Source organism: Chrysemys picta, chromosome 1, assembly GCF_011386835.1.
Source record: "Chrysemys picta bellii isolate R12L10 chromosome 1, ASM1138683v2, whole genome shotgun sequence".
Taxonomy (NCBI): Eukaryota; Metazoa; Chordata; order Testudines; family Emydidae; genus Chrysemys; species Chrysemys picta.
The window spans coordinates 86,063,455-86,089,728 of record NC_088791.1 but is presented as its reverse complement, the minus strand read 5'-3'; the positions used below and the strand labels follow the sequence as shown (position 1 = coordinate 86,089,728).

The window sequence follows — 26,274 nt, the reverse complement described above, 5'->3', positions numbered from 1 at the left end:
TGCAAGGATGACAGGATTTATTTTTTTCTCTTTTTAGCACTAGAGAAATCTAACCTTTACTTCAAACATTATATTTGGTTGCAAAGTGAGCGGGCAATTCAGATAATAACTCTTAATCTTGTATCTTTATGGTATACGGAGGGTTTAATTCACAACTGACTCGCGGGAGACTAATTAGTAAAGAATGCCAGCCATCTATAGAGCACCATAATCATCACCACTAGACCACCATAAAAAAACCACAAAGTCAACATGACAAATATATTTTCTGCTTCCAGGAAGTGAGGAATGGGCATAAAGCCACCTTACATTACATTTTCTTCTTTTTTTGTGCAAATCATAAACTTAAAACAAAATACTCACAAGGAACCCCAAAAAAGGGAATCCTTTCCAATCAATCCATGAGTATATTTGTAAACCAGGAGTCCTTAAAATGGACAATCCAGAGTCCCACCACACAAGGAACATCAATGATAAAAAAAGAGTGCAAAAACAGGTGATCCAATCCAGAGGTACACATGCACATCTATTCTGAATGATCTTTTATTGTATTTTTGTAGTCTTTACCCTCTATTCAGTCTAATCTTTTAGATATTTTTCTAAAGCCTATAGTTTCTAGATGACTTTCAGTCAGTTGTGCACCCACTACAAAAAAATGCTGCCACCTTGATGGCAAAGGATCTACTATTTATTCCTGACCTGCAATATTCCCTAAATGGCATAGGGAAATTAGATAGGCAGAATATAATTACCCAAATTCATATCTGGCAAGTACACTGGGCTAAGCACCCCTAGAGTAGTTTTGACTCAATGTATTACTAAAATATCTCCAAATGTACCCTTATTTCTCCATTGTCGTCTCCAGTGGCCAAGAATTTGTTATCGAAGGAGAAAGTGCAGCACCGCACGCAGCCTTTGTGACCATTAAGCTCATGAAGAACAGATGAACTTTCAAAGCTCCATATCTAAAAATGAAACGTTTAAGAAAAAAAGTAAAGATAAGTCATACTTCATGGAAAATTTACACAATTTTATCTGTCCACTCCAACCAGAAACACGTGTTAACATAGGGATTAAAAATACTCAAAGTACATAAATCCCAGATTAATTAAATGTGAGAGGCACATATTGGTTAGGTATTATTTGAAAAAGTGTGCACAATTCTTTTATTATTACACATTTTAAGCTCAGGACCTGTCAGACAGAAAGTTCATGAAGTTATTAAGGAAAAGGAACTTCATGAAATCAATACAAAGATATTTTATAAGATCAAAAAATACACCGGAAGCACACTCTGGAGTGTAATACAATGGAACATGTATTAAGCAGCCCACTCACAGGGCTGACAAATCTCAAAGGAGGGGTCTTTTAATAAAGATGTCTATATATTTTCTTTGAAACTTGAAGGGAACCTTAAATGATCTATTTATTTGTAAAATAATACTTAAAAATAAGTTCCATTTCTCAAAATATTTAGAAATTTTGAAATGTGGCTTTTTTCTGAACAGGAATCAAACTGGAAAATTTTGACACTCTTTGGAAGGAAAATTCTGAAAAGTAATAATTTTGAATCATTAAGAACATTTAGTTTAGACAATATAATATAAAAATATATTATACACAATTTTTAAAAATTCTAAACAAAAAGTAATTTTAAAATGAAAAATCAAAACATTTAGACATGTTGGAACTTGTTTTTCGGGTTTTCTTCCAAAACAAAATTGGAGCAAAACAGACTTGATTTCACAAAGTGTTTTGATATTGAAGGAACTGCATATTCTGATGAAATACAATTTTTTATAAAAATATTTGAATTATAGTACTGCACAAAATAATTGTAATGTCTAAAAGCAGACTTGCAGACAATAAGGATCTGATTACTAATTAACACTTGGACATACAAGGGGCAAAATACAAAGTAGGCCAACAATTTTCAAAAACAGAAGCCTAAACCGAGATTCACAAATCCATTTTTAGGAACATACTTGATTTGATGTCAATGAGGGTTGCTGGGTGTTCAGTACTTTCGAAAATGGAATGGACATGAGCAACACATCTCTAAGAACAACAGTTACGAAAGGTAGGTAACTGTTTTTACTTTGAGTTCTTGCTCATGTTGATTCCATTCTAGGTGACTCACAAGCAATATCCCTGGAGCTGGGCTCAGAGTTCACAGGCATGCAGCTTGCAATACCGATCTACCGAAGCCAGCATTGTCTCGGGCTTGCTGGGTAAGTGCATAGTGAGATGTGAACGTATGTACAGACAACCAGGTGGCGGCCCTGCAGACATCTAAGCTTGGCACATGGGCCCTGAAGGCTGTCGACGAGGCTTGTATTCTGGTTGAGTGGGCGGTTACGATCGCCAGTGGAAGCACCTTTGCCTGGTCATAGCAGAATCGGATGCAGGCTGTGATTCAAGAAGAAATTCTCTGTGTGGACACTGGACGACTTTTCAACCTACCTGCCACCATGATGAACAACTGCGTCGACTTGCATAATGGCTTGGTCCTCTTGATGTAGAAGGCTAGCGCTCTCCTGACATCCAGGGAGGGCAACTTACGTTCCTCCTCAGACTTATGAGACTTTGGGCAGAAGACAGGCAAGAATATGTCCTGGCTTGTGTGAAATTGCGAAACCACCTTGGGCAGGAAAGTCAGATGTGGCTGCAACTAGACTTTGTCCTTGAACACTGTATAGAGCAGCCCTGATGTAAGTGCCCTAATCTCGGAGACCCTTCAGGCAGAAGTTACTGCCACTAGGAATGACACCTTCCAGGAGAGCAGAAGGGAACAGGATGCCAACGGCTCGAAGGGAGCTTTCACAAGCCGTGCGAGCACCAGATTCAGGTCCCAAAGAGGGACTGGGTCCTGGACTCGAGGGTAGAGTCGATTATGACCTTTTAAGAACCGGACCATCATGCTATGAGCCAAGACTGATCTGCCCTGGAACAAAAGGCGAAAGGCTGATACAGCAGCCAAGTGGACCTTAACTGATAAAAGGGACAAACCTTGGAGCTTGAGATGCATAAGGTAGTCCAGCATCAGCTGCAGCGAGGCCTGCTCAGACCTAACGTCTTGGGCTGAGGCCTAGCACGTGAATTGTTTCCAGGTGGCCAGGTAGGTCTCTCTAGTGGAGGGCTTTCTACTCCCTAGTAGGACCTATTGGACTCAGGCCAAACATTCCCGATCCTCAGTAGTTAACCACGGAGCATAGGGATGGAGATGGTTGAGGAAAAGATGGGGCAGATCCGGGGAGGTGACTGGGGCGTCGCTCTCGAGCACACCCTCAAAATGCCTGCTTCTGGCTCCATCGTGTTCCACCCAGCCAGGTTGTGCAGGTGAGCAGGAAGAGAAGGGCAGTGGTAACTGAACCCATTGTCTCTTCTCCTTGTAGATCCCTGCCGAGGCTGCTAAGGCCTTGGCAGTGGGGGCAGTTGGAATGGCTGCCTCGCAGACTGAGGCATATGCATCTCCTGGGAGTGGAGGGTGGCCCAAGCTCTTGTATGGACGACTGCATCTCCTGGGACAGGAGGTCTGAAGCCACAAGCTGTGCCACATGCCCCACCAAGGCAACCACCCTGGCCACTAAATCGAACTCATCCTAGGCCATCTGGATGGAGCACTGAGCTGCTGTGGTACCTTCCTCCACAAGAGCCCCGAACTCTTGGGCCATCAACTTGGGCATGGAGTCCTTAAACTTGTGGAGGGAGTCCCACTGGTGCTCCCTAAAGTTGTCTGGTGGGCTAGCACGGTAGAATCCCACCACCGTCTCGTTTGGAAAGAAGAACGATGACTGAACCACCAGGGAAGGGCCCAGGGCATCATCCCCTGCAGGGACAGGGGGTCTCGGGGTGGGAAAGTGTTCCTCCACCGCAGTACCCGCTGGTGCTTCCTGCGCCAAGCCTGGCGCCACCAGTGCCGATTGGGGTTTGTCCAACACGGCAACCAAGGATTGGTGAGACGGGGGAAATCAGCATAACCGGCATGCCCCAGGCATTCCAGTAAGGCCATTGCACTGGCCACTGGCCCTGCTGCCAGGTCAGCATTGCTGTGGTGGATGCTCCTTCAGAGCCTAGTTGCTACGGTGCTGTCTCGGCAAGGGGCTGAACTCCCTGCCTGTGTTGGAGAAATCCCCCTTCGGTGACCAGGGTGGGGTCATCGACGTCTGGGTCTGTCGGCTAACAGTCGCCGACCAGTGCCTCGAATGATAAGACCGGTGCTGGGAGTAGGGAGTGTGTTCCCAAGGTGTTGGGGATGGTGATGGACAGCACAAAGATAACCGGTGCCAAGAGCATGGTGCCCGCAACCAGTAGCGGCAAATCAGTGACCTGGGCTGACGTGGACAACAAAGACATGGCGACAAAGGGCTCTGCCTCGGCTCCAGAGACCGATGGTGCTCACTCGCCTTCTGGGAGGCCTTCATGGCTGGCTTACCCTTTATAGGGAGCCTTCACTGGGTCCATCACTGCACACAGTGCCGGCTGCAGCGGGAGAGTTCGTTGCTCTCTGGGCGCTGGGAGCTGAGAGAGCATTGACTGCGCCATCAGCCTGGGTCCTCTACTGCTCCCCAGAGTCGGTGGCGGATCCCTTAGGGGGGTAGTAGGTCCCCTTGGAGACGTGCCCCCTTGCAGCGTCGGTGTGGGTGGGCGGCCCAAGCAGGGTCCTTTGCCCAATGTCCCAACTTGCTCAGTGCTGGGTCCCTCTTCTTAGCCCTGGTTTATACTACGAGTTTAGGTCGAATTTAGCAGCGTTAGATCGACTTAACCCTGCACCCATCCACACGACAAAGCCATTTTTGTCGAATTAAAGGGCTCTTAAAATCAATTTCTGTACTCCTCCCCGATGAAGGGATTAGCACTGAAATCGAATTTGGGGTAGTGTGGACACAATTCGATGGTAATGGCCTCCGGGAGCTATCCCAGAGTGCTTCATTGTGACCGCTCTGGACAGCACTCTCAACTCAGATGGTAAACAGGAAAAACCCCGCAAACTTTTGAATTTCATTTCCTGTTTGGCCAGCATGGCGAGCTGATCAGCACAGGTGACCACGCAGAGCTCATCAGCACAGGTGACCTTGGAGTCCCAGAATCGCAAAAGAGCTCCAGCATGGACCAAACGGGAGGTACTGCAATTTCTGAATTGAATTGAATTTACTGCCACAGCAGGTCCTACAGATACCGATAAGGCAAAAGTGTCCGACAACTGCACACACCCAGGTGCACACACCTAGAATGGAATTGACGTGAGCAAGCACTCGAAGAAGAATATATTTTCCCTGAGTTAGCTCTGCCCCCTTGTCAAGGCACTTTACGGGGTTGGGGAAATCAAAGGACAGCAGGCTCATTAGTAAACTCTCAGTCTAGCCTAGCCGGAAACTTGGCTCAGAACACAGACCCCAAAACAGATCACACTATAACCTCGCAAGCACACAGCAAGTAAGCAAGCATACAGACAAACTAACAGATGGTCACCTGATACATATATATAATATGATATTTTGTAATGCATAGAGGTATTTGGAGTGGTTGTTTGCTACCTAATGAAGTTGGTCTTTAGCACAAATTCCAAGATACACTTACCTCATTGTGCAGATTTGTCAACATTATGTTTACTAACCTTGGCAGTTTTGTCAGCAGAGGTAGATGAAAACTTGGTGGCATCAGGTGAAATAGCACAAGAAAGAACAGCATCTTCATGGCAAACAAAATCTTCTTCTATTTTTCCAGTACAAATATTCCACACCTATAAAATATTATTAAAATTTAAAATATACAGGCTACTTTTGCAGTTTTTGATCAATTCAATATCTATAAAACCGTTCTAATACAACAATATACACTGGACTAAGTACATCAAGAACATCCATAAAAAAAAATGGTTGTGGCTCTTTACAGATATGCAAAATAGGAAGGGTGTAATAAGGAGTAGTAAGGTGAATAATTAGAAATACAATGAAAATGTAAATTTGAGCTTTTAAAAATGTTGCAGTTTATACTTTTGGTGCTAAATTACATAATGTAATGTAATGCAGAATTAACTCAACAGCAGAAAAAGCAAACTATAATCAAAATATTGAATTACTTTTTTTTTTTATTGCCATATCTTCCTACTGGACTGACTCTAAAACCTTTGCATTTCCTGAATATAGCAGTTGCGCCTACTTTTAATCCTTGTTTACACTGGGTTTTCTAGCATCCAGTATAGCTACTCTGGTGGGGAAAAAATAAAAATAAAAATCACACTTTATACTGATGCACCACATCTACAAAAGGAGCTTGCACTGGTGCGTGCGGCTATATCACATAGTTTCCACTACTAGGTAAAAACCTCGGCATAGACCAGGCCTAAGTTTCATTCTTTGAAAATTAAATATACAGTTTTATGTTTTTTTGCTACCAATTAAAGACACAATGCACCTTCTGTAATTTGTCAATACAAAGATATTTTATATTTACCTTAACTGTTCCATCAAATGACCAGGAGAGAAGTCTTGAATTTTCCAAAAGCCTAAAATTCTTCACTGCTTCCTTGTGACCTTTTAAAAATATATATTCTTCTGACTGCCAATTCCACACCTGCTTATAAATATAAAATGTGTAAGCTTTTAAAATAAACAATGGGTTCTTCGTCCACATTGCAAATATAATTTAACAATGATTAACTTGTTCTTTTCAGCAGAAAATATCCATTGTCTTCCAGTCCATGTAAACTATCGAAGGTACCTGGCTTTGTTGCAGCTCACCTTGGGTAAGCACTAATGTGAGCCAGTCACAAAAGTGTATTATAATGGCCACCTGGTAGAAAGTTCATGTGAATGAAGTAACTCTTGAGAAAAGTCTGAAAAGGGAAAAAGCCTCCCCAATAAAATTTGTATAATGTGACTTTCAATAACTAGCTACCATTATTAGTGAGTTTGAAAACTTCCCCTGCAAACTCAAATGTGGGGCCTAAAAACCTTGATTTCAACCGATAACTTTTCACACTTTAACTCAGATTTATTTTACCGTAAAGCAATTTTACTCAGATTTATTATACAGTTAAAATACATTTTTGATCAAATATCACTTTGTTTTAAAAGTTTGTATAGTTTTTTTCTTTTTAATTTCAGCAACTGTGCATTAAACATTCAAAGGATGTTACTTTATTTACAGAAATTATTAAACAGCTCAAGATTTTTTTTTAAATTATTTTAAACCTATAGCTTTCTGCACCAAAGAATAAGGGTTAGCCAATAGCCAAGAAAACTATGTGGATGAAAATCCAGAAAATTTAAGTGCTAAATTAGCCACTAGAGGGAATCCTAGAACAAAAAACAACTTGTCAGACAAGTTAAATAAAGGACTTAATAAAATTTTCCTTTATTCAGTAATACTTACCTCCACATGGGTGCAAAAAAAGAAAAATACAAAAAAAGAAAAGAAAAAGAATCAGACTTCAAGCTCAGTCCTAGCCTCCCATGTGCAAGTGTGCATCTCCGCATATTTAAGTCAGCTACCATAAAGGCACAATCAAGGGCCTGATCCAAAGTACACTGAAGTCAGTGAGTCTTTTAATTGACTTCAGTGTACTTTGGATCAGGTCCCAAAATTCTTAAATTACTAAATGGTTGAACTGTCTATTTTGAGAATCCATATTTCTTTGCAACTATGACACCTATTTCAGCTAAATTTTACTGAAAGGGTGTAATTCATTATTATGTGAACACAAAATAGAAAAGTTCTAAAACACACAATGGTCACCACACTACTTTAGATTTTACTAAACATTTGGTCCTTTCTAGGCCATCAAGCAAGTGCTCCTTTTTCTGACTTGGTTCTTTTTGTTTCTGTCCAACAAGATAAGTATGCACAAATAATTACTTAAAAGAAGCAATTTGCTGTCCCCATTCTATACAATTTTTTAAAAATGCAACATCTATCGGTCCTGAACTAAGTAAAGTCTGAAAACTCTACATATCCATTGATATCAAAGACCCAAATTTGAATGTCAGTGGAGGTTTATTTGTAACAAAATAAGTACTTCAGATTTTGTAACTTCAAATTATAAACCATCAGAGCTATTGAACTTGGTTAGTCCCTAACCCACAAGTCAGACAAATTATATTGAACACGAGCGTAGAGAAGTTGTGAATGATGCCATTAGAAAGACAGCCAGCAAGTTTCAATGGTGGGGTTAGGAGAAGTAAACGAGATGACCTTGCTAACAGACATCTACATGCCAGTCCACATTGCTCAATTGTGATGGTCCTCCATCCAAATGGACCATGAGACTAACAATGGTCAATATGGAAAATGCATGGAGTGTATTGAGTCTGCACTATCTGTAGTGTAAACCTACTTTTTTTTTAGTAGCTTTGAATGCTCCAATGTAAGTTTAAAACATATTCCACACCTGTATAGTTGAATCATCAGAGCTTGAAATAAGGGTTTGTCCATCAGATGTAAACCGGCAATGTTGTACAGATTTCTCATGTCCAGTCCTGGATTTGAAAACTCTCTTATTTGACAATTTCAAAACCTTTATAAGGAAAATCAGAGAGATCATTTATGAAGAATTAAAATACAGTCATACATATAATAAACTGAGAGAAAGACATGTAAGCAAAACATCTGAAGTAAAAATAATGGAATACTATACAGTACTACACAAAAGTGAGGTCTCAAATCTAAACCAGTAGGTGAGAAAAAAAATCCATATGTTAGCCTGACCCTTGGAAAAAGTGAGCAGATAATCTATATTGTTAAAAATTGGCTACAAGTCCTTCAATTTCCTTTGGGTATCAGACATGTATGTACCAACCTATGGGTGAAATTTTATGTGTGTTCATGTTTGTTGACTAATATATTCTGCGATAGCATATGTGCATCACATTACCAATATGTATTATTCGCATCATATAGATATCAAGTACGTATTAAGTACATAAAAGTAATATAAAACAGTTATATAGCCTTAATTGGCCTATGCTTTTTATAAAACCCTGCCCACTTATGTTAAGTATTCCATAACCCCCTCCATTCACTGAAGTAAGTTTTGGTTTAAGCAAACAGGGAAGCGGTCAAGACCAGGACAGATGAATGCTTTACCATAGCAACAGGAAGAAAGTTACTCTTGCAGACCAGTACTGAAATGTCCCAAAGGAAAAGCATAAAACATAAGATTGTTCTATCCTAATACAGACCTAGGAGGTGCCTTCACACCCTTTGGTACCTGGAATATATGTATTCGTAACAAAGAGATGAGGGGTACACCATAGTACCAAAAAAACAAAGTAAAAAGCTAATTGGTTAAATGCAGTTTCAAATAACGTATACAGTACCTTGCAGTTGTAAAAAGGTTGGATATGAAAAGATGGCTTTAGGTGGGTTAGCTTTGGAAGCATATCTTCTAAGGTGAATGTAATAATGCTGCACAAAATGTCTTCCTGGAAACTGGTATCTTATAAAACCTTTTTCTGTACTATATTATTATTGGCTTGTATCAATAAACCTAACTCACATAGTTTATTTGGTCTCTTAAATATATTTCATAACAAGCCAAAGTGTGGTCAAACTATTGACTATACAATTTATCAACATGTTATATGTTTCATGTTTTATGTTAACATGATTGCAACACAGCAAATTAGCCTCTAAATTTATGTTATGCTCAGCAATTAACAGATTACAGGCAAGTGCAATTTTTCAAAATTTGTAGGCACTTGCCTCTGTAATGAGAGATGTGAAATGAGTCAAGCGGTCAACAAGTGTAAGACACTATTACTATTAACACTCTACTTACTCCTTTTATGTGAGCGGACAAAAGTATGGGGATAAATGCCAAGACAGTTCTGATATTTATAAACTGGATAATAAATGTGTTAGTCTCCAAACATGCATGGCAGCAGGGAAATATATTGTTCTCCCTTTCCTAGTACCTCCAGTTGCATCAAGAATCTACTCAGGACATGAGGCTCTATTAAGTTCCAAGCAGTACTCTCTCTACACTGTGGTCTCCACGTTCTGGAACCCACTGTAGCTGTTCTGAGAGGGAGCAGAGGACAGCTAAAGGGGACCATGCAGGCAGCACAGAGGCATAGGCCCTCCAGTAGATCCCTAGATCCATGCAGATATTGGTGTCGTGATCCAACATCTTGCTTCTTTTGCTAGAAGGGGAGAAAACCCTGATGACAGAATTCTGAGGAAACTCCTCACGGATTACTTCTCAGTTTTCCTTCCCTAAAGCCATTCCCACTGTTTTTTCCTCATGGCAGGGAGTGACCTGGGTTGGTGTACTCATTGTTGGGTAGGGGAGCAGTTGATTCCCCATAATACAGGTTTATAATACCATTTCTTTTCGGTAGGGGAGCAGTTGATTCCCCATAATACAGGTTTATAATACCATTTCTTTTAATCTTCAAGAGTAAAACATACTGTGTCATCAAAAAGCAGTATCTGAATTACTTATCCTCTCTCTTTCTAGAATTTAAACAAGAATGTTACTTTTATGTTAAAGAAAGCTAGTCAAAAATCATTAGAAACACAAACCAGTGGATTTACTCAATACTGCCCAAAAATCAGGGTACAGTACCTTTACTGTTCCATTCTCCTCTCCAAATGCTGCATATTGAAGATCTTCACTTAGGCAACAGCAGCAAATAAGAGATTCCTGGGCTTCAGTCAGATAGTCAGTATGGCCTGTATTTCCATTAATTAGCTGCAACCAAAAATGTGGATTATTAAACTAGAGCAACTTTGTACAGCATCTTTACTTTAAAACACATGACAAACCTACATCTTTTGTGGGACCACCACTGTTTTAGCATACCTACCTGAACATAGGATATAGTACATTCAGATGTGCTTTTCTAAGGGTAGTGCAGACGCAATAAATCGATCCCCAATCGCTCTGCCGTCGACTCCGGAACTCCACCGTGGCGAGAGGCGGAAGCGGAATTGACGGGATGCGGCAGCAGTCGATCCCGCGCCGTGAGGACGCGAGGTTAAGTCAAACTAAGATACGTCGTCTTCAGATACGCTATTCTCGTAGCTGAAGTTGCGTATCTTAGGTCGATCCCTCCCCCTCCCCGCAATGTAGACCAGGCCTACCCCAGAAAGAAGTTATAAAAGCTGTATAAACTAGCTCTAGGCACTTGTTCTTCAGACAAAACAAATTTAAGTTGACAAGATTTTACAGCTCCTGCAAAACATTTTTCAAGTACATCAATACAGTCAGGATTTTACACACCTAGCAACTGGGTATGATTCAAAAAGGATTAATATACACATCTAGTACAGTAGGTCTTAACTACATGTCACCTCTGTCCACATCAGTTCAACTATCACTTTCATGTAATCTTCATGGAAAGATCTTTGGAATGCAATGATTTACAAACAAGTGAAAGCTTCTTTTAAACCAGTGGTCTCCAACCTTTTTACACCCAAGATCAGTTTTTGAATTTAAGGGATATGGGGTGCTGACTCCGGGAGGGAGAGCAGGGCTGGGGCTAGGGGTGCAGGAGGCAGCTCGGGGGGCTGGCTCTGGGAGGGGACTGGGTGGGGGGACGACACGTGTGGCATGTGGCTTTGCACATCGCCCCTCTCTGAAAGCACCGCCCCTGCAGCTCCCATTGGCCACAGCTACCCGTTCCCGGCCAAAGAGAACTACGGGGGTGGTGCTTGCAGGCAGTAGCAGGGGATACGCTTACCCTTACCCCCCCATTCCTGGGGCCGCGCTGGCTGCTTCCGGGAGCAGCATGGGGCCGGGGCAAGCAGGGAGCCTGTCTTAGCGGCAGCCCCGCTGTGCTGCCAGAGATCACGATCGACTGGGAGATCCTCTAGGATTGACCAGTCGATCGCGATTGACCGGTTGGTGACCATGGTTTTAAAGAGTCTCTGAAAGAAAAAAGCAAAAAGCAAAAAAAAAAAAAGCTTTGCTTACAGTAGTTTACAAACAAGATGTTAGGGATCTATTCTCCCATGGATATGCAAAAGTAACTATACATGTGTACTGAGGAAAAATAGCATGGTTTGATTCTTTTAACGCATGTATTGATTTTGACATGGGCTGGAGACTGAAACCTTTCACTGGGGAAGGTTATTCTAAACCAACAGCATTTGTGTGTGTTCCTATATCGGTCCCTTCCTAGATCCATGGCAGGTTTCTGATTCTCATTGGTTAACCTCCTTTAGATAATGAACATAGGTAATTTGTTCAAATTGTTTACAAAAATGTTAGAAGGGCTTAAAAAATTCACTATCAGAGGCAAAGTGGAAAGTTTTCCTTGGTGTGCAAGTAGGCACTGAAGTCCATCTACTTCTGAAAATCAGAAGTCAACTCTTTTTTTTAAATGGCAAGTGGCTATCTGTTCACTGGGAAGTAGTCTAAGAACCAACACATTCATATGCCAGTCATTAGATGGAAAGGACTTGGTCACTTCTAACCTTGGACACAATTCAACTTGCAACCTAGAGGAGAAATATTCTATACTTGATAATCAAACCCTCTGAGTCATCCAATCCCACTTCAAAGTTTCAAAAAATCCAACGGTGTATTTCTAGAAGTAGAGAATACTGAATCACTATAACTACTGCATAGCTCTATATCGCTTCTTATAAAAAAGTGGAAACCAGGTATACATGATATCAGAACTTGAGACTAAAACAGTTTCAAAGTCAATCATTGAAACAGAAAATCCCTAGAGTCTAACACCGCCTCCCCCCAAAAATTGCAATTGTATCGGTAAAATAAGAATGCTTTTAAAAAAAATTCTTGTTGCTGGGGGAGGAGGTTTCGTAATTTAAGTTATTTTATTTACACTCCTTTCGAGTATTCCTTAATGAAAAGGGGATAAAAACATGTAGACAGCAGAAGACACATTCTAATGTAAAACACTGCAAATAGTAAGATGACAAAACAAACACAAACACATATAAGAAGAGACAGTACTGAGTAAACAGGTAGACAGAACCAAACAGACAAGCAAGATTGGGAAAATGTTCAAGTATCTTACCAACCTTTTTCTCCATGAGGAATATGGTTATGCACTCAGATCCTCTAATACATAGATGCTCAAATGTCCAAAGACAGAAAAGGATGTTGGAAAAAAGGTCCTATAAAGGTCCTTTCCTATAAAGGTCCAAATAGTTGTAACAGATTTGCCCAATAGTAGGTAAATATTTGATATTTTCTTAAAATATAAAATAATGCAACCTAACAGTGTATGTCAAGTATACAACAGAACCTCACTTACCAACACTTCATCAATATACGCAGTCTCTTCCTACTTTACTGTAAATATTTAGTAGCAGAGAGCTGCAATGAGAGCTCTATTATACCTTCCACTAATTTTACAACATATACTACAAAATATTATAACTAGACAAAAAGCTTTGCAAAAGAACCAAATACATTTTGTAATGTGTTATTCTTGCTTTAAAACAAGAAAAGTTATGCTGCTTTTCTAATCTAGTTGAACAAGGACTAAACCCTGTGAGGTACTGAGTACACTCCCCTCCCCTTGAAGCCTGCTGGATTTGCAAAGCATGAACACAGTCACTGCAAAGTCCCTAATGAAGATGTTATATTAGTCTAAGGTATTATTGTAAGGTGGGCAATAGATATAGAGCAAATGTACAGTACAGATAAATCTGTACCTATGACTTCTGAAGTTACTTTGAAAATAAGATTTAATCTCTCTAGTTTTAATCTAGTTCAAACAATGACATAAAAAAGGCTATGAAAAGCTGTTATTTTAAGTTCTAGTGATGTAAATAGTAAGACTAAGTCACTAACTATATGTGATCTCAATTCTGGTAGATAGGATGTGAAATTCAAGAGTTTATATAATTTAAAAAAATGAAAACACCTGCAGCGATGCTTATTGTTCACCCCAAGCATTCTTAGCCCACATACTCGGATACTATTTGGCCCAAATTTCAGAAGTGCCGACTCTTCACGTCAAGCTTTTAATTTTCTCTATTGTTCTTCTATAAAATTTTAAAAGTTTTTTTTTTCCCCAAACAAAAAAGTAATGCTGCAGGGTAAGCGCTGTTGAGAGACAAAGCCTGGCTGCAGTAAGAAGTTGAGAGCTCAATTCTACTCTTTGAATTTCTGCTTAACATTGAACTGGCCTTACAAGTCACAGATACATAGATTCCAAGGCCAAAAGGGACCACTGTGATCATTTACTCTGACCTCCTGCATAATACAGGCCACGGAATTTCCCCAGAATAATTCCTTTTGAATTAGAGCATGTCTTAAAAAAAAAAAGAAAAAGAAAAAAGAAACCAAGATCCAATCTTGATTTAAAAATTGTCAGTGATGGAGAATTAATCATGACCCTTGATTAATTGTTCCAGTGATTAATTACCCTCAATGTTAAAAATGTACACCTCATTTCCAGTCTGAATTTGTCCGGCTTCAAATTCTAGCCATTGGATCATGTTATACCTTTCTCGGCTAGACTGAAGAGCCCATTATCAAATATTTGCTCCCCAGGAAGGCCCCTTACAGACTGTAATCAAGTCATCCCTTAACCTCCTCTTTCTTAAACTAAATAGATTGAGCATCTTTGAGTCTACCACTATAAGGCAGTGTTCTTCATTACAAGGCCCGTGAGCCAGTGGCGGTTCCTATTGACCCTAAGAGCGGCTCTCTAAGTCCCCTCTAAGCTGCGTGGCCGTGCAGCAGGCTATAAATAGCCATGCAGGAGCTCTAAAGGGCCACGCAGCAGGGACCTTGAGAGGAGAGAGGTAGGGAGTGGGTGGGAACTGGGAAGGGGAGCAAGTTGGGGCTTGCAGGGCTGCTGCGGGCCTCTCCCCCGGCGCTCCCTGATGCTGGAGGGGGGAGAGAGGGCTCTCCCCCTGGAGATCCGTGCTGCCTGCTGGCAGGGGGGGAGAGACCCCTTCTCTGGAGCCAGCTACTGTCGGTAGGGAGAGGGCTGGGGGGAGTCCTCTGGCCCCAGCCCAGGGGCAGCCTGCCAGCACCCCAAACTCCTCATCCCCAGCCCTACCCCAGAGCCCTCACACCCCCCCCCCCCGCATCCCAACCCTCTGCCCCAATCCTGAGCCCCCTTGTGCACCCTGAACCTCTCATCCCCGGCCCCGCCCTGCAGCCCTCACCCCCAGCCAGAGGGCTGAAAAGAAAACAGAGGAACAAATTGACCAATGGACATTTGGACTGCCTTACTAGGATTGCGATGACAGATTACAAATACTGCATGAACAAAGTCAAGGAGGAACAGGTACACTCTCGCTCATCCAGTTTTTAAAGTAAGTTTTGCACTATCTGCTCTTAAAAAGTTAACTCGCATAGGTGCCTTTTTAATATATTTTCCTGGTTATTATTTTATAAAAGGAGTATCATTTTATTGTACAAGTAGACTGTTTTAGTTATACGAGTGGCTCTGTAACATTACATCATTAAGGAATAGTAAGCAATGTGTTAATTTAGTAGTTGATGTGGCTCTCACACTGCAGATTTTTTGCCAAAGTGGCCCACGCTTCAAAAAGAGTGAAGAGCACTGCTATATGGCATGTCTTCTAATCCTTTAACCATTTTTGTAGCTCTTCTCTGAACCCTCTCCTATGTCCTTGAATTGTTGACACCAGAACTGAACACATTATTCCAGCAGCAGTCACATCTGAATCAAATACAGAGGTAAAATATCCTCTAGCTCCCTACTCCTACTTCCCGTTTATCGATTTATGGACCACATTAGCCTTTTTGGGCACAGCATCGCACAGGGATCTCATCTTCAGCTCTACCCAGGGCTGACAGGGGGGGGGGTTAGGGGGAGAAGCGAAGCTGGTACAAATTATCGGGGCCCGGCGGTCCGGAAGGGGGCCCGGCTTCCCCCCCTCTCGTCGGCCCTGTTTAGCCAGTCCGCCCTTGCTGGGGGGCTGGAAAAAATTTTTTCACCACGGCCCGAACCCGCTCTCGGCGGCTCTGGCTCTACCACAATGCCCAAATCTTTTTATGATTTGTCAATTTCTCTTCTTCATGAAGGGGCATATAAATTGGACCTCTACTTGTAAGGTTGGGTCTCCTCCGTTGATCGGATGGAGGTAATTCTAGATCTAGGTGAGCCTGGTCGGTACAGGACTTGCCCACCATCTTTCCTCTAAAACAGTTCTTCCATAATTACCACAGAAACTTGTTATATTTCAGAAATACATCTGTTAATCATAAGTAAGTAGATCATGTGTTACCTTAGAAAAGAGTCCAGTTATGCTATTGCATATGAGTTGCTTGGACAAATAATGTTGGCAAAAATACATTAACACTTTCAACTAATTAGATTCACTATTCCCCCTCCCTAAAAAAAATTTAAGGGTGGACTGATCTGAAAAGAGAATACATTGATCAGTAAGACTTTGTCCCATTTTCCCCTTTGTGCTTATATATCTGCTCTACTTGTGGGAAATAGCCAGTAGTGGAAAGAGCAAAATAAGGGAGTATGGATATGTAAAAGACGGTTACTCACCGTTGTAACTGTTGTTCTTCGAGATGTGTTGCTCATATCCATTCCATTAGGTGTGCGCGCGCCGCGTGCACGATCGTCGGAGAATTTTCTACCCTAGCAACACCGGCGGGTCGGCTGTGGAGCCCCCTAGAGTGGCGCCTTCATGGCGCTGAATATATACCCCAGCCGACCCGGCGCCCCCTCAGTTCCTTCTTGCCGGCTACTCCGACAGTGGGGAAGGGGGGCGGGTTTGGAATGGATATGAGCAACACATCTCGAAGAACAACAGTTACAACGGTGAGTAACCGTCTTTTCTTCTTCGAGTGCTTGCTCATATCCATTCCATTAGGTGACTCCCAAGCCCAACTTAGGTGGTGGGGTCGGAGTGAGACATTGCTGTGTGCAAAACCGCTGATCCGAAGGCAGCATCGTCCCTGGACTGCTGCACTAGTGCATAGTGAGCTGTAAATGTGTGGACTGATGACCAAACCGCCGCTCTACAAATGTCCTGGATCGGAACTTGCGCCAGGAAAGCCGTCGAGGAAGCTTGGGCCCTCGTGGAGTGAGCGGTGAGGTGCGGTGCTGAGACACCTGCCAGGTCATAGCAAGTCCGGATGCAGGACGTAATCCAGGAGGATAGGCGTTGTGAGGAGACCGGTAAGCCTTTCATTCGGTCGGCCACTGCAACGAAGAGTTGCGTCGTCTTTCTAAAGTGCCTTGTGCGGTCAATATAGAAAGCCAGGGCCCTGCGTACGTCCAGAGAATGCAAACGTTGATCCTGGCGAGTAGCATGTGGTTTAGGATGAAAGACCGGGAGAAATATATCCTGGTTGATATGAAAAGGAGAAACCACCTTAGGGAGAAAGGCAGGATGTGGACGAAGCTGCACTTTATCCTTCTGGAAAACCGTGTAAGGGGGCTCGGATGTAAGCGCCCTGAGTTCAGAAACGCGCCTTGCTGAGGTGATGGCTACGAGGAAGGCTGTCTTCCAGGATAGGTACAAAAGTGAACAGGTGGCCAGTGGCTCAAATGGAGGACCTGTGAGCTTGGAGAGAACCAGGTTGAGGTCCCACGTCGGAACGGGTTGACGTTGTTGTGGGTACATCCGGTCTAAGCCCTTGAGGAATCTAACGACCATCAGGTTAGAGAATACCGAGGACGCGAGTTCTCCTGGGTGAAAGGCTGATATAGCGGCCAGATGAACTCTAATTGAAGATATCGCCAACCCTTGCTGTTTTAGGGAGAGGAGATATTCCAATATAAGAGGAATAGGTGCCTGTAACGGGGACGTGGCTCGTTGTTCGCACCAACAGGAGAACCGCTTCCACTTGGCCAAGTATGTGGTCCGTATTGAAGGCTTCCTACTGCTCAGCAGAATCTGTTGGACCGAGTGCGAGCATTGTTGCTCTGCCTGGGTGAACCATGGAGCAACCACGCCGTGAGGTGGAGCGATTGCAGGTCGGGGTGACGCAGCCGGCCGTGGTCCTGCGAGATGAGATCTGGACATAATGGAAGCGAGAGTTCCAACAGTGTGGTGTACCAATGTTGTCTCGGCCACGCTGGGGCGACCAGAATTACCTGTGCCTGGTCTCTGCGCAATTTGAGTAGTACCTTGTGGACCAGAGGAAACGGAGGGAAGGCATAAAACAGGTGGTCTTTCCAGGGAAGGAGAAACGCATCCGAGAGGGAGCCCGGAGCTCGACCTTGCAGGGAGCAGAACACGTGGCACTTCCTGTTGTCTCGAGATGCAAACAGGTCTACCTGGGGAAACCCCCACTTCTGGAAGACGGAATGTATGATGTCCGGCCGGATAGACCACTCGTGCGTCTGAAAGGACCTGCTGAGTCGGTCCGCTAAAGTGTTCTGGACTCCAGGGAGGAACGATGCCGTGAGATGGATTGAGTGGGCGATGCAGAAGTCCCACAGGCGAATGGCCTCTTGGCATAGAATTGACGAGCGTGCTCCTCCTTGCTTGTTGATGTAAAACATGGCCGTGGTGTTGTCGATGAGAACTAACACACAGCGGCCACGTAGGAGATTGAGAAATGCCTGGCACGCCAGGCGCACCACCATCAGTTCCCGAACATTGATGTGCAGGGCTAGCTGAGGTGCAGTCCACAGGCCCTAGGTATGGTGCTCGTTGAGATGGGCGCCCCAACCCAGAGATGAAGCGTCTGTGACCAGGTGCAGAGAGGGTTGTGGGGCGTGAAACGGCATCCCCTCGCAAACCACATTGTGATCTAGCCACCAGGTGAGGGAGGTCAGGACCGAGTTCGGGACCGTGACCACCATGTTCAGGCTGTCCCGATGTGAGCGGTATATCGATGACACCCAGGTCTGGAGTGGGCAAAGCCGAAGTCTGGCATGCCTGGTTACGTATGTGCAGGAAGCCATGTGACCCAGCAGGGTAAGGCACGACCTCACCGTGGTAGTTGGGAAGGCCTTGAGCCCTTGAATGAGGCTCGTGATGGTGCAAAAGCGGTTGTCTGGCAGGATGGCTTGTGCACGTCTGGAGTCTAGGACTGCGCCGATGAATTCTATTCTCTGGGTAGGTTCTAGAGTGGATTTGTCCTTGTTGAGTAGGATGCCCAACTCGTTGAATGTGTGCACTATTATGTGGACGTGAGCTCGAACTTGCTCTTTGGTGCGACCGCATACCAGCCAGTCGTCTAGGTACGGGAACACCTGTATCCCTTGCCGACGAAGGTACGCTGCCACGACAGCCATACATTTCGTGAACACTCTTGGGGCCGAGGATAGGCCGAAGGGAAGGACTGCAAATTGGTAGTGCACCTTGCTTACCACGAATCGCAGGAAGCGTCTGTGAGGCGGGTAAATTGCGATATGAAAGTATGCGTCTTTCATGTCGAGGGCGGCGAACCAGTCTCCAGGATCGAGGGAAGGGATAATGGCCCCCAAAGAGACCATGCGGAACTTCAACTTTACTACGAATTTGTTGAGTCCGCGCAAGTCCAAGATGGGTCGCAGACCTCCTTTGGACTTGGGGATCAGGAAGTAACGGGAATAAAATCCCCTGCCCCTTAACTCTGCTGGAACCTCCTCTATGGCCCCCATAGCAAGGAGCGTGGAAACCTCCTGTATAAGAAGTTGCTCGTGAGAAGGGTCCCTGAAGAGGGACGGGGAAGGGGGGTGGGAGGGGGGGATTGAAGAAAACTGGATAGCGTATCCCCTCTCCACCGTGCGAAGGACCCAACGGTCCGAAGTTATAAGGGACCAAACACGGTGGAAGTGGGAGAGGCGATCCCGAAAGGAGGGGGCTGGATCCTGGGGGATGACTGGGGCGCCGTCCTCGACCGCACCTTCAAAAGTTCTGCCTGGGGCCTGCGGGTGGCCTTGGTGGCCCTTGGTTCTGACCGGGTTGAGGGCCGGTCCACCTTCGTCTACCACCTCGCCCACGCCTCCGGGCCGAGTCCTGTCTCTGACGAGGTGGGGGGGGGGGGTAGAAGCGCTGAGGCTGAGGCCTAAATGGCCTGCGCTGAGGGCCCGCAACATGCATCCCCAGGGAGCGCATGATTGTCCTGGAGTCCTTGAGGCTCTGCAGGCGAGAGTCCGTCTTCTCCGAGAACAACCCCTGTCCTTCGAAGGGCAAATCCTGCAGGGTTTGTTGCAATTCCGGGGGCAAACCCGAAACTTGGAGCCAGGAGGTCCTTCGCATAGCGATGCCCGAAGCCAGGGTTCTCGCAGCCGAGTCCGCTATGTCCAAGGAGGCCTGTAAGAAGGTCCGAGCCACCTTCTTCCCCTCCTCTACCAAGGCCCCAAACTCCTCCCTGGACTCTTGGGGAACCAATTCCTTGAACTTCCCCATAGAGTTCCAGGAGTTGAAGTTGTAGCGGCTCAGGAGCGCCTGCTGGTTAGCCGCTCTAAGTTGCAGCCCTCCGGCTGAATAAACTTTACGGCCAAACAAATCGAGGCGCTTAGCCTCCTTCGATTTGGGCGCTGCGGCCTGTTGACCGTGACGCTCCCTTGCATTCACTGATGCCACCACCAGTGAACACGGCTGGGGGTGGGTATACAAGTACTCGTAGTCTTTGGAGGGGACAAAGTACTTTCTTTCCACCCCTCTCGCTGTGGGTGGGATAGAGGCAGGAGTTTGCCATATCGTATTTGCATTCGCCTGGATCGTGCGGATTAGGGGTAACGCCACTCTTGATGGGGCATCCGCCGCGAGGATATTTACGATGGGGTCCTGCACCTCCACTATCTCCTCCGCCTGCAGGTCCATATTACGGGCCACCCTACGTAGGAGGTCCTGGTGAGCCCGAAGATCTATTGGGGGTGGACCTGTGCACGATGTGCCCGCCACTGCCTCATCCGGAGAGGAAGAGGAAGATGCCTCCGGTGGTAAAGGATCCAAGGGAGGGTCCTGGTCTCCCTGCTCCTGGGCCGGAGCATCACCTGCGCTTGGGTCCAGGACGTCAGGTGGTGCGGACACGGAAGCCTCCATGCCCCCTGGCGGAGGCCGAGAGATGGTGGACTCTGGGGCCCTTCTAACGGAGTGGCCCGAGCGAGAGGTCGAAGTTATTGGAGCCCCTTGCGCCTGATGGTACGCCCACGGGGTCCAGAACGACCAGTGAGATGGGCCATGAGCAGGGTCCTCTGCTACCTCCTGCCAATGGCCTATGTCCTGCTCCTCGGCTTGCCCCTGAGGGGGGTATGCCGATCTCGATAAGTCCTCAGAGGAGCGAGACACCGATCTCGATGGCCATGGCGGTGCCGAGTGCGCCGAGACGAATCCCGTGGGCTGCGGTGCCGGTCCGGAGATGTTCTATCTCCACGCGGTGCCGGCGATCGGTGCCGGGATCGCGATCGGTGCCGATGACCTCGCCGGTGCTGGGAGTCGGATCTGGACCTCGACGATGACCTGGAGTAGGCCCGGTGCCGGGAGCGGCCTCTCGACGTCGAGCGTCGATCGTAGCGGTGCCGAGAACTACGTCTCGATGTTGATCGGTGCCGACGATCATAACGGTGCCGAGACGTAGAGCGGTGCCGCGACGAAGATCTTGGCCGCGAGTACGACCGGTGCCGAGGTGATATCCGGCGCCGGGACTGCGAGCGGCGTGGGGACCTGCTTCGGGACCTGGACTGGTGCCGTGGTTCCAGCCCCTGCGATGGAGGGCGCATCAAGGCAGGTTTCCCCCTAGACTGGACCGGACGAGTCAACGGTGCCGGCGGTGCCGGTGGTTGGGGCGGTGCCGGCTCCGTGAGAGCGATAAAGTCTCTCGCCGTCGCGAAGGTCTCTGGGGTCGACGGGAGGCACTGTATCACCGCCGGTCTCAGTGGAGACCCTGTCTGCACCGGACTCAACGGCCTCGGAGCCGGAGTCGACGGTGCTGGAGGCACCTGTTTCCGGTGCTCCACAGGCGGACGCGGCTCTACCCCCGGCACTGGGGGAGCCGGCGTCTTCGGCACGGAGGTCCCCGTCTTATGGGCTTTTTTATGTCCCGGGGATAATGAACGGCGCCGAGGCACTTGCTGCGCTTGCGGTGCCGACGAGGTCCGGTGCCGTGGAGGCTTGTCCGACGCCACTCGCGTGGTCGGAATAGTCGGCGCCGCCGGGGCACTGCGCACCGAGGTGCCAGGTGCCGGGGCCTGACGCGCTGATGGAGCGTCCGGGCTAAGTGCCGCCTCCATAAGGAGTTGCCGGAGCCGAAAGTCCCGCTCCTTCTTGGTCCTTGGTCTGAAGGCCTTACAGATCTTGCACTTATCTGTTTGATGGGACTCTCCCAGGCACTTCAGACACGAGTCGTGCGGGTCGCTCGTTGGCATAGGCTTAGCGCAGGAGGCGCACTGCTTGAAGCCGGGAGCCTTGGGCATGAGCCCGGCCACGCGGCCGGGGGAAAAAGGGGGAGACAACCCCCTTAATCCCCTTGAACTATATAACAACTAGTAACAAGTGAAAAACCAACTATTTAACTATAAACAACTAGAACTATAACTATAACTGTGAATGACTGAATAAGCTAGGGAGAGTGGAGAACAGCTATGCCGCGCTCCACAGTTCCAACAACCGTCAGGGGCGGTAAGAAGGAACTGAGGGGGCGCCGGGTCGGCTGGGGTATATATTCAGCGCCATGAAGGCGCCACTCTAGGGGGCTCCACAGCCGACCCGCCGGTGTTGCTAGGGTAGAAAATTCTCCGACGATCGTGCACGCAGCGCGCGCACACCTAATGGAATGGATATGAGCAAGCACTCGAAGAAGAATACAGAGTTTAGAAGCACAGACAACTATGCTAGATAGTTTCAACTGATTTGAAGTCTCATCTACCAAAGGCAGCATCATCAGACCCCTGGAAGGTGAGCTTAATGTTTTATAAAAGGAATGTAGAGTTGAACTAGATATCTACCTTGCATTTCTCCCTTGCCAGCCTTTTCCACTGAGGAAGATGTGGCTGTTCTGGACAAATATCCTCAAATCATGTCAGCCTTGCATGCATCTTTGATACAGTTACAGATTCTTGTAGTAAAGGTATTCTTGTGAGTGCATTTTGGCTCCTGCATCTCATGTTCCAGCAGAAAAACAGGACCTTGGCTTTTCAGGTCTGCTAAAGAAAAACCTTCAAAGCCCTTCTGATATCTAATGTGTCAGAGTTGTTCTCTAATGTTCGCATCTGATTAGAAAGACAGCAAGGAACATCTGAAATAAAATTTCTCTTTATATGTGAAACTTCTAGTTTTCTTAGAAACACTTCCTGTAATTAAAATCATATAATGAGTCTGACTAGACAAAATCCCTAACTCTTAATGTGTTCAGTTGTAATGGCTTCCAGGATGGTGCCCTTAAGTATGAGGACGCATACGGTCATTGAATTTAAGATATTGCATTGGTGACAGCCTATTGAATCTTGCATAATTCATACTATAATCACCCTTTCTATGCATTATTCCACAAACTCATTTCAGCAAGAGAAGCACATTCTGAATGTAATTCTTCCCAAGAAGTTGGGAGAGTACTAAGGACCCAACTGAAATTACTTCTTTCCCCAACTGACTTTGCTTAACAGCCACGTTGTGCACGACTTGGGTTTTTCAGATATTAATGCATCACTAGGCCATAGCTTATACGATTCTTTTGTAACGGAAGGTGAAGGAGTCGATGTGCAGCACAGTGAGTAATCTCAAGAGCACTACAGTTTTCCCTGTAAATGTGACCCCAGGAGCTCAACTCTTTTCTGGTCCTCAGTGATCTTCTGTATCACTCTGGTCAGTGATGGAATAGGGGAAAATCACACAGCAATCTTGCCCATTCTTTAGAAAAGGTGCCAACAGCTGCCACCTATAGTCCATTTGCCTTAACAAGTACCTCATCTTGTAATATATGTATTATTACAGAAATCTGCTGGCTAATGTAAACAAGGTGATGAGTGGCTTAGCCAGCTTCAAGGGAATCCACTGAAACAAACTTCACTCTCCTGGCTATGACATGTATCTGATCAGGTGTTCTTCTGTTACATTTACAATTCCCTTTTGGGCCATTGTCGTGGACCATCATTAAAAAAGACTAATGAAAACATTAGCATTGCTTCCCTGTGACCTGTAATACAGATGTCAGGTTATTTGTTTGGGGACATGACCCCAAAAAAGGATCCCAGTGAGAGCTCTATGGCTATGTGTGTCCTCTAGCAATCAATATCTCTTGCAAGCATGTTATCCAGAAATGGACACAAGTGTATTCCTTGGTGAATGTTCTGGGCATTATTACAAGGATAAATTGGGACCCCTTGTATTTACAATGGAAGGATGTGTCTGAAAACCTGAGGAAACTCCTAGTGGCATGTGGTGATTTGATACGACGGTAGGCTTCTCCTTGAGGCCTACTAACTTTAAAAAAAATCCTATGAATGGAACACTCATTAGCATGGAATAAAGTTTCCATTCACAATCCCCTAGATCTGGTGCATTTGTCAAGGTCCTTAGATCTGACAGCTCTGACTCCTTGCAACTTCTTCAGAATAGAAGTGAAAACAATACTTTCAAAGACCAAATGCAAATTCTTTTTGATTTTCTCCAGGTCTCATTTGTTTGTAGAAGATCTTTTCCAGACTAGGAGGAAGCAGGAAAGATGCCTTCATCAAATGAGGGGGTTTCAGATTCTGGCAGATGGTAATATGGAATGCACTGTGTCACTTGAGGTGGAATGACCTGAATTCTGAAGGTCCCTTTCTGCATCTTCTCTCAGCTCAATCATGATTCCCTTCCATTGGTTCTACAGTATCAGTACCTACATAGGAAGCACCTGCAATGAGGATGCGAGTGAGCACTTGTTTGCAGAGGACTACACTGCCACTTTGTCAAGGAAAAACTGGTAAGAGGCAGATTCCACCAGCTGCTTCTCCTGCTGGTCTGCCTTCCAAGTGAAGAACTATAAATCTCTTTTTACTAAACTGGTAGCTATGAAGCAAAATGGATAACTGGAAGGCATGAGCTACGATGAATGATGCGCCAAAACCAGCGTTCAGTAGGGTCTGTGCACGTTGTTTTCTGCAACAAATTGTGTTTTAGTTAAGTGTGCCGTGAGAGGGATGTCCTAGAGAAATAGCTTGTTAAGGTGAAGGAGTGCAGTTACATAGTGAAGTAGGTGATTGAGGCATGGTGTCACCTCTGCTTCATAGCATCTGCAAAGTCAGGGCCCTCTTTCTGTCTACTTGATCCCTCAGAAGATCGAGTCAATGGAAATAACTATCTGCCCTACTACAATCACAGTGGCATCAATTTTTGGTAGCATCCTATCAACTTTTACCGATGATCAGATGGATGTATTACCTTCTAGACAGCTGGTCCCATTCAACCCTGGTTGAATCCACTAGGAGTGGATGTTTCTAGGTGTGATTTTTTCCAAACAGGATTCAGGTAACTCTCACTCCTTCAGGGAGGAGTCAAATCAGGGTCAGCTGAGGAATTTTCTGAAAGCCTCATTTTTATTTACGCTCTAGCACCTCTGTTGGAAGGAGCAAAGAGAAACAAGTCAAGGGGTAGTATATTCCTTTTATTGTTGAGACTGCTGATGGAGAGTGTCCTTGGAGCAATATGTACTATGTACTGAGTATGAAAGGATCTCCATGCATAGCTGGATTGAAATCTTGCAGCTTTTCTGTAGTCATGTATCAAATGCAGCACACTTCTGGAAGGCATCCATGGCACAGGCGTAGGGTGCCCCTGCAGTAACCTATACTAGGAAATAAGCAAGAGGAAATCTCTAGGTTGCAGAGGGTGATCTGCCAGTTTTCCTGCAGCGATAACTATCAAATGCAGTATATCCCTGGACAGAATGGGAAGGGGTGCCAACTAATGAAACAGAAGACCGAGAAGCTGCTTGGTTGATGCAGAGAAGTTGGTGGGCTTGCTTTATGAAAATTTTCACCTCATTTACTGAATTTCTCCTCTGCCATGCTTTGCTGTATAAAGTATGATGCAAATGACTTTCTTTTAATGCTTTTGTTGGCTCTGAGCCAAAAATTCTGGTTCTGCTGGGTTCTCTGGAGGGGCTCCAACCACTCCCACGGGTTCCATGTCCTCCTACTTAAACAGTCCAATAAAAGGGGATGGGGCACAGCAGCTCTGAGTAGAAAAACATACAGTACCTTTGGAGGAAAGGGAAGAGGGCCTATTGCTTCATTATAGGCCTTTTAATTAGCCTTGGTGCTGGTTCTCCAGGCAGAGGAAGAGACAGACAATTTGGTGAGGAGATGGAGGAGGGGGAAAGACAGAAAATAGGAGAGAAGAGAGAAAAGGAGGGGAAAAAAGTAGGTGAAAGGTCCCAGCAAAGAGGAAGATCCCTTTCTGGACTCTTGACAGACTAAAAGGTAAAAA

At 45.4% G+C, this 26,274-nt stretch overlaps 1 protein-coding gene across 6 annotated transcripts in view; it reads right to left on the bottom strand.

The window, feature by feature from the left end:
• The window catches only part of APAF1 (apoptotic peptidase activating factor 1), an 86,554-nt gene that overhangs the window by 4,667 nt on the left and 55,613 nt on the right, over positions 1-26,274 (bottom strand). For 5 of the 6 annotated variants that reach the window (XR_010591375.1, XR_010591379.1, XM_005305230.5 and 2 more), the window contains 5 exons: positions 10,571-10,696; positions 8,393-8,518; positions 6,457-6,576; positions 5,618-5,743; positions 840-965 (listed from right to left, as the gene is read on the bottom strand). Coding sequence is in view for 4 of the 6 variants with exons in the window: in XM_005305230.5 (XP_005305287.2) it covers positions 840-965; positions 5,618-5,743; positions 6,457-6,576; positions 8,393-8,518; positions 10,571-10,696 (624 nt within the window). In the remaining 2 variants the exon portion in view is untranslated. Of the gene's footprint in view, positions 1-839; positions 966-5,617; positions 5,744-6,456; positions 6,577-8,392; positions 8,519-10,570; positions 10,697-10,838; positions 11,085-26,274 lie in introns of those variants that run through there. The other variant, XM_065561067.1, reaches the window with a different exon arrangement.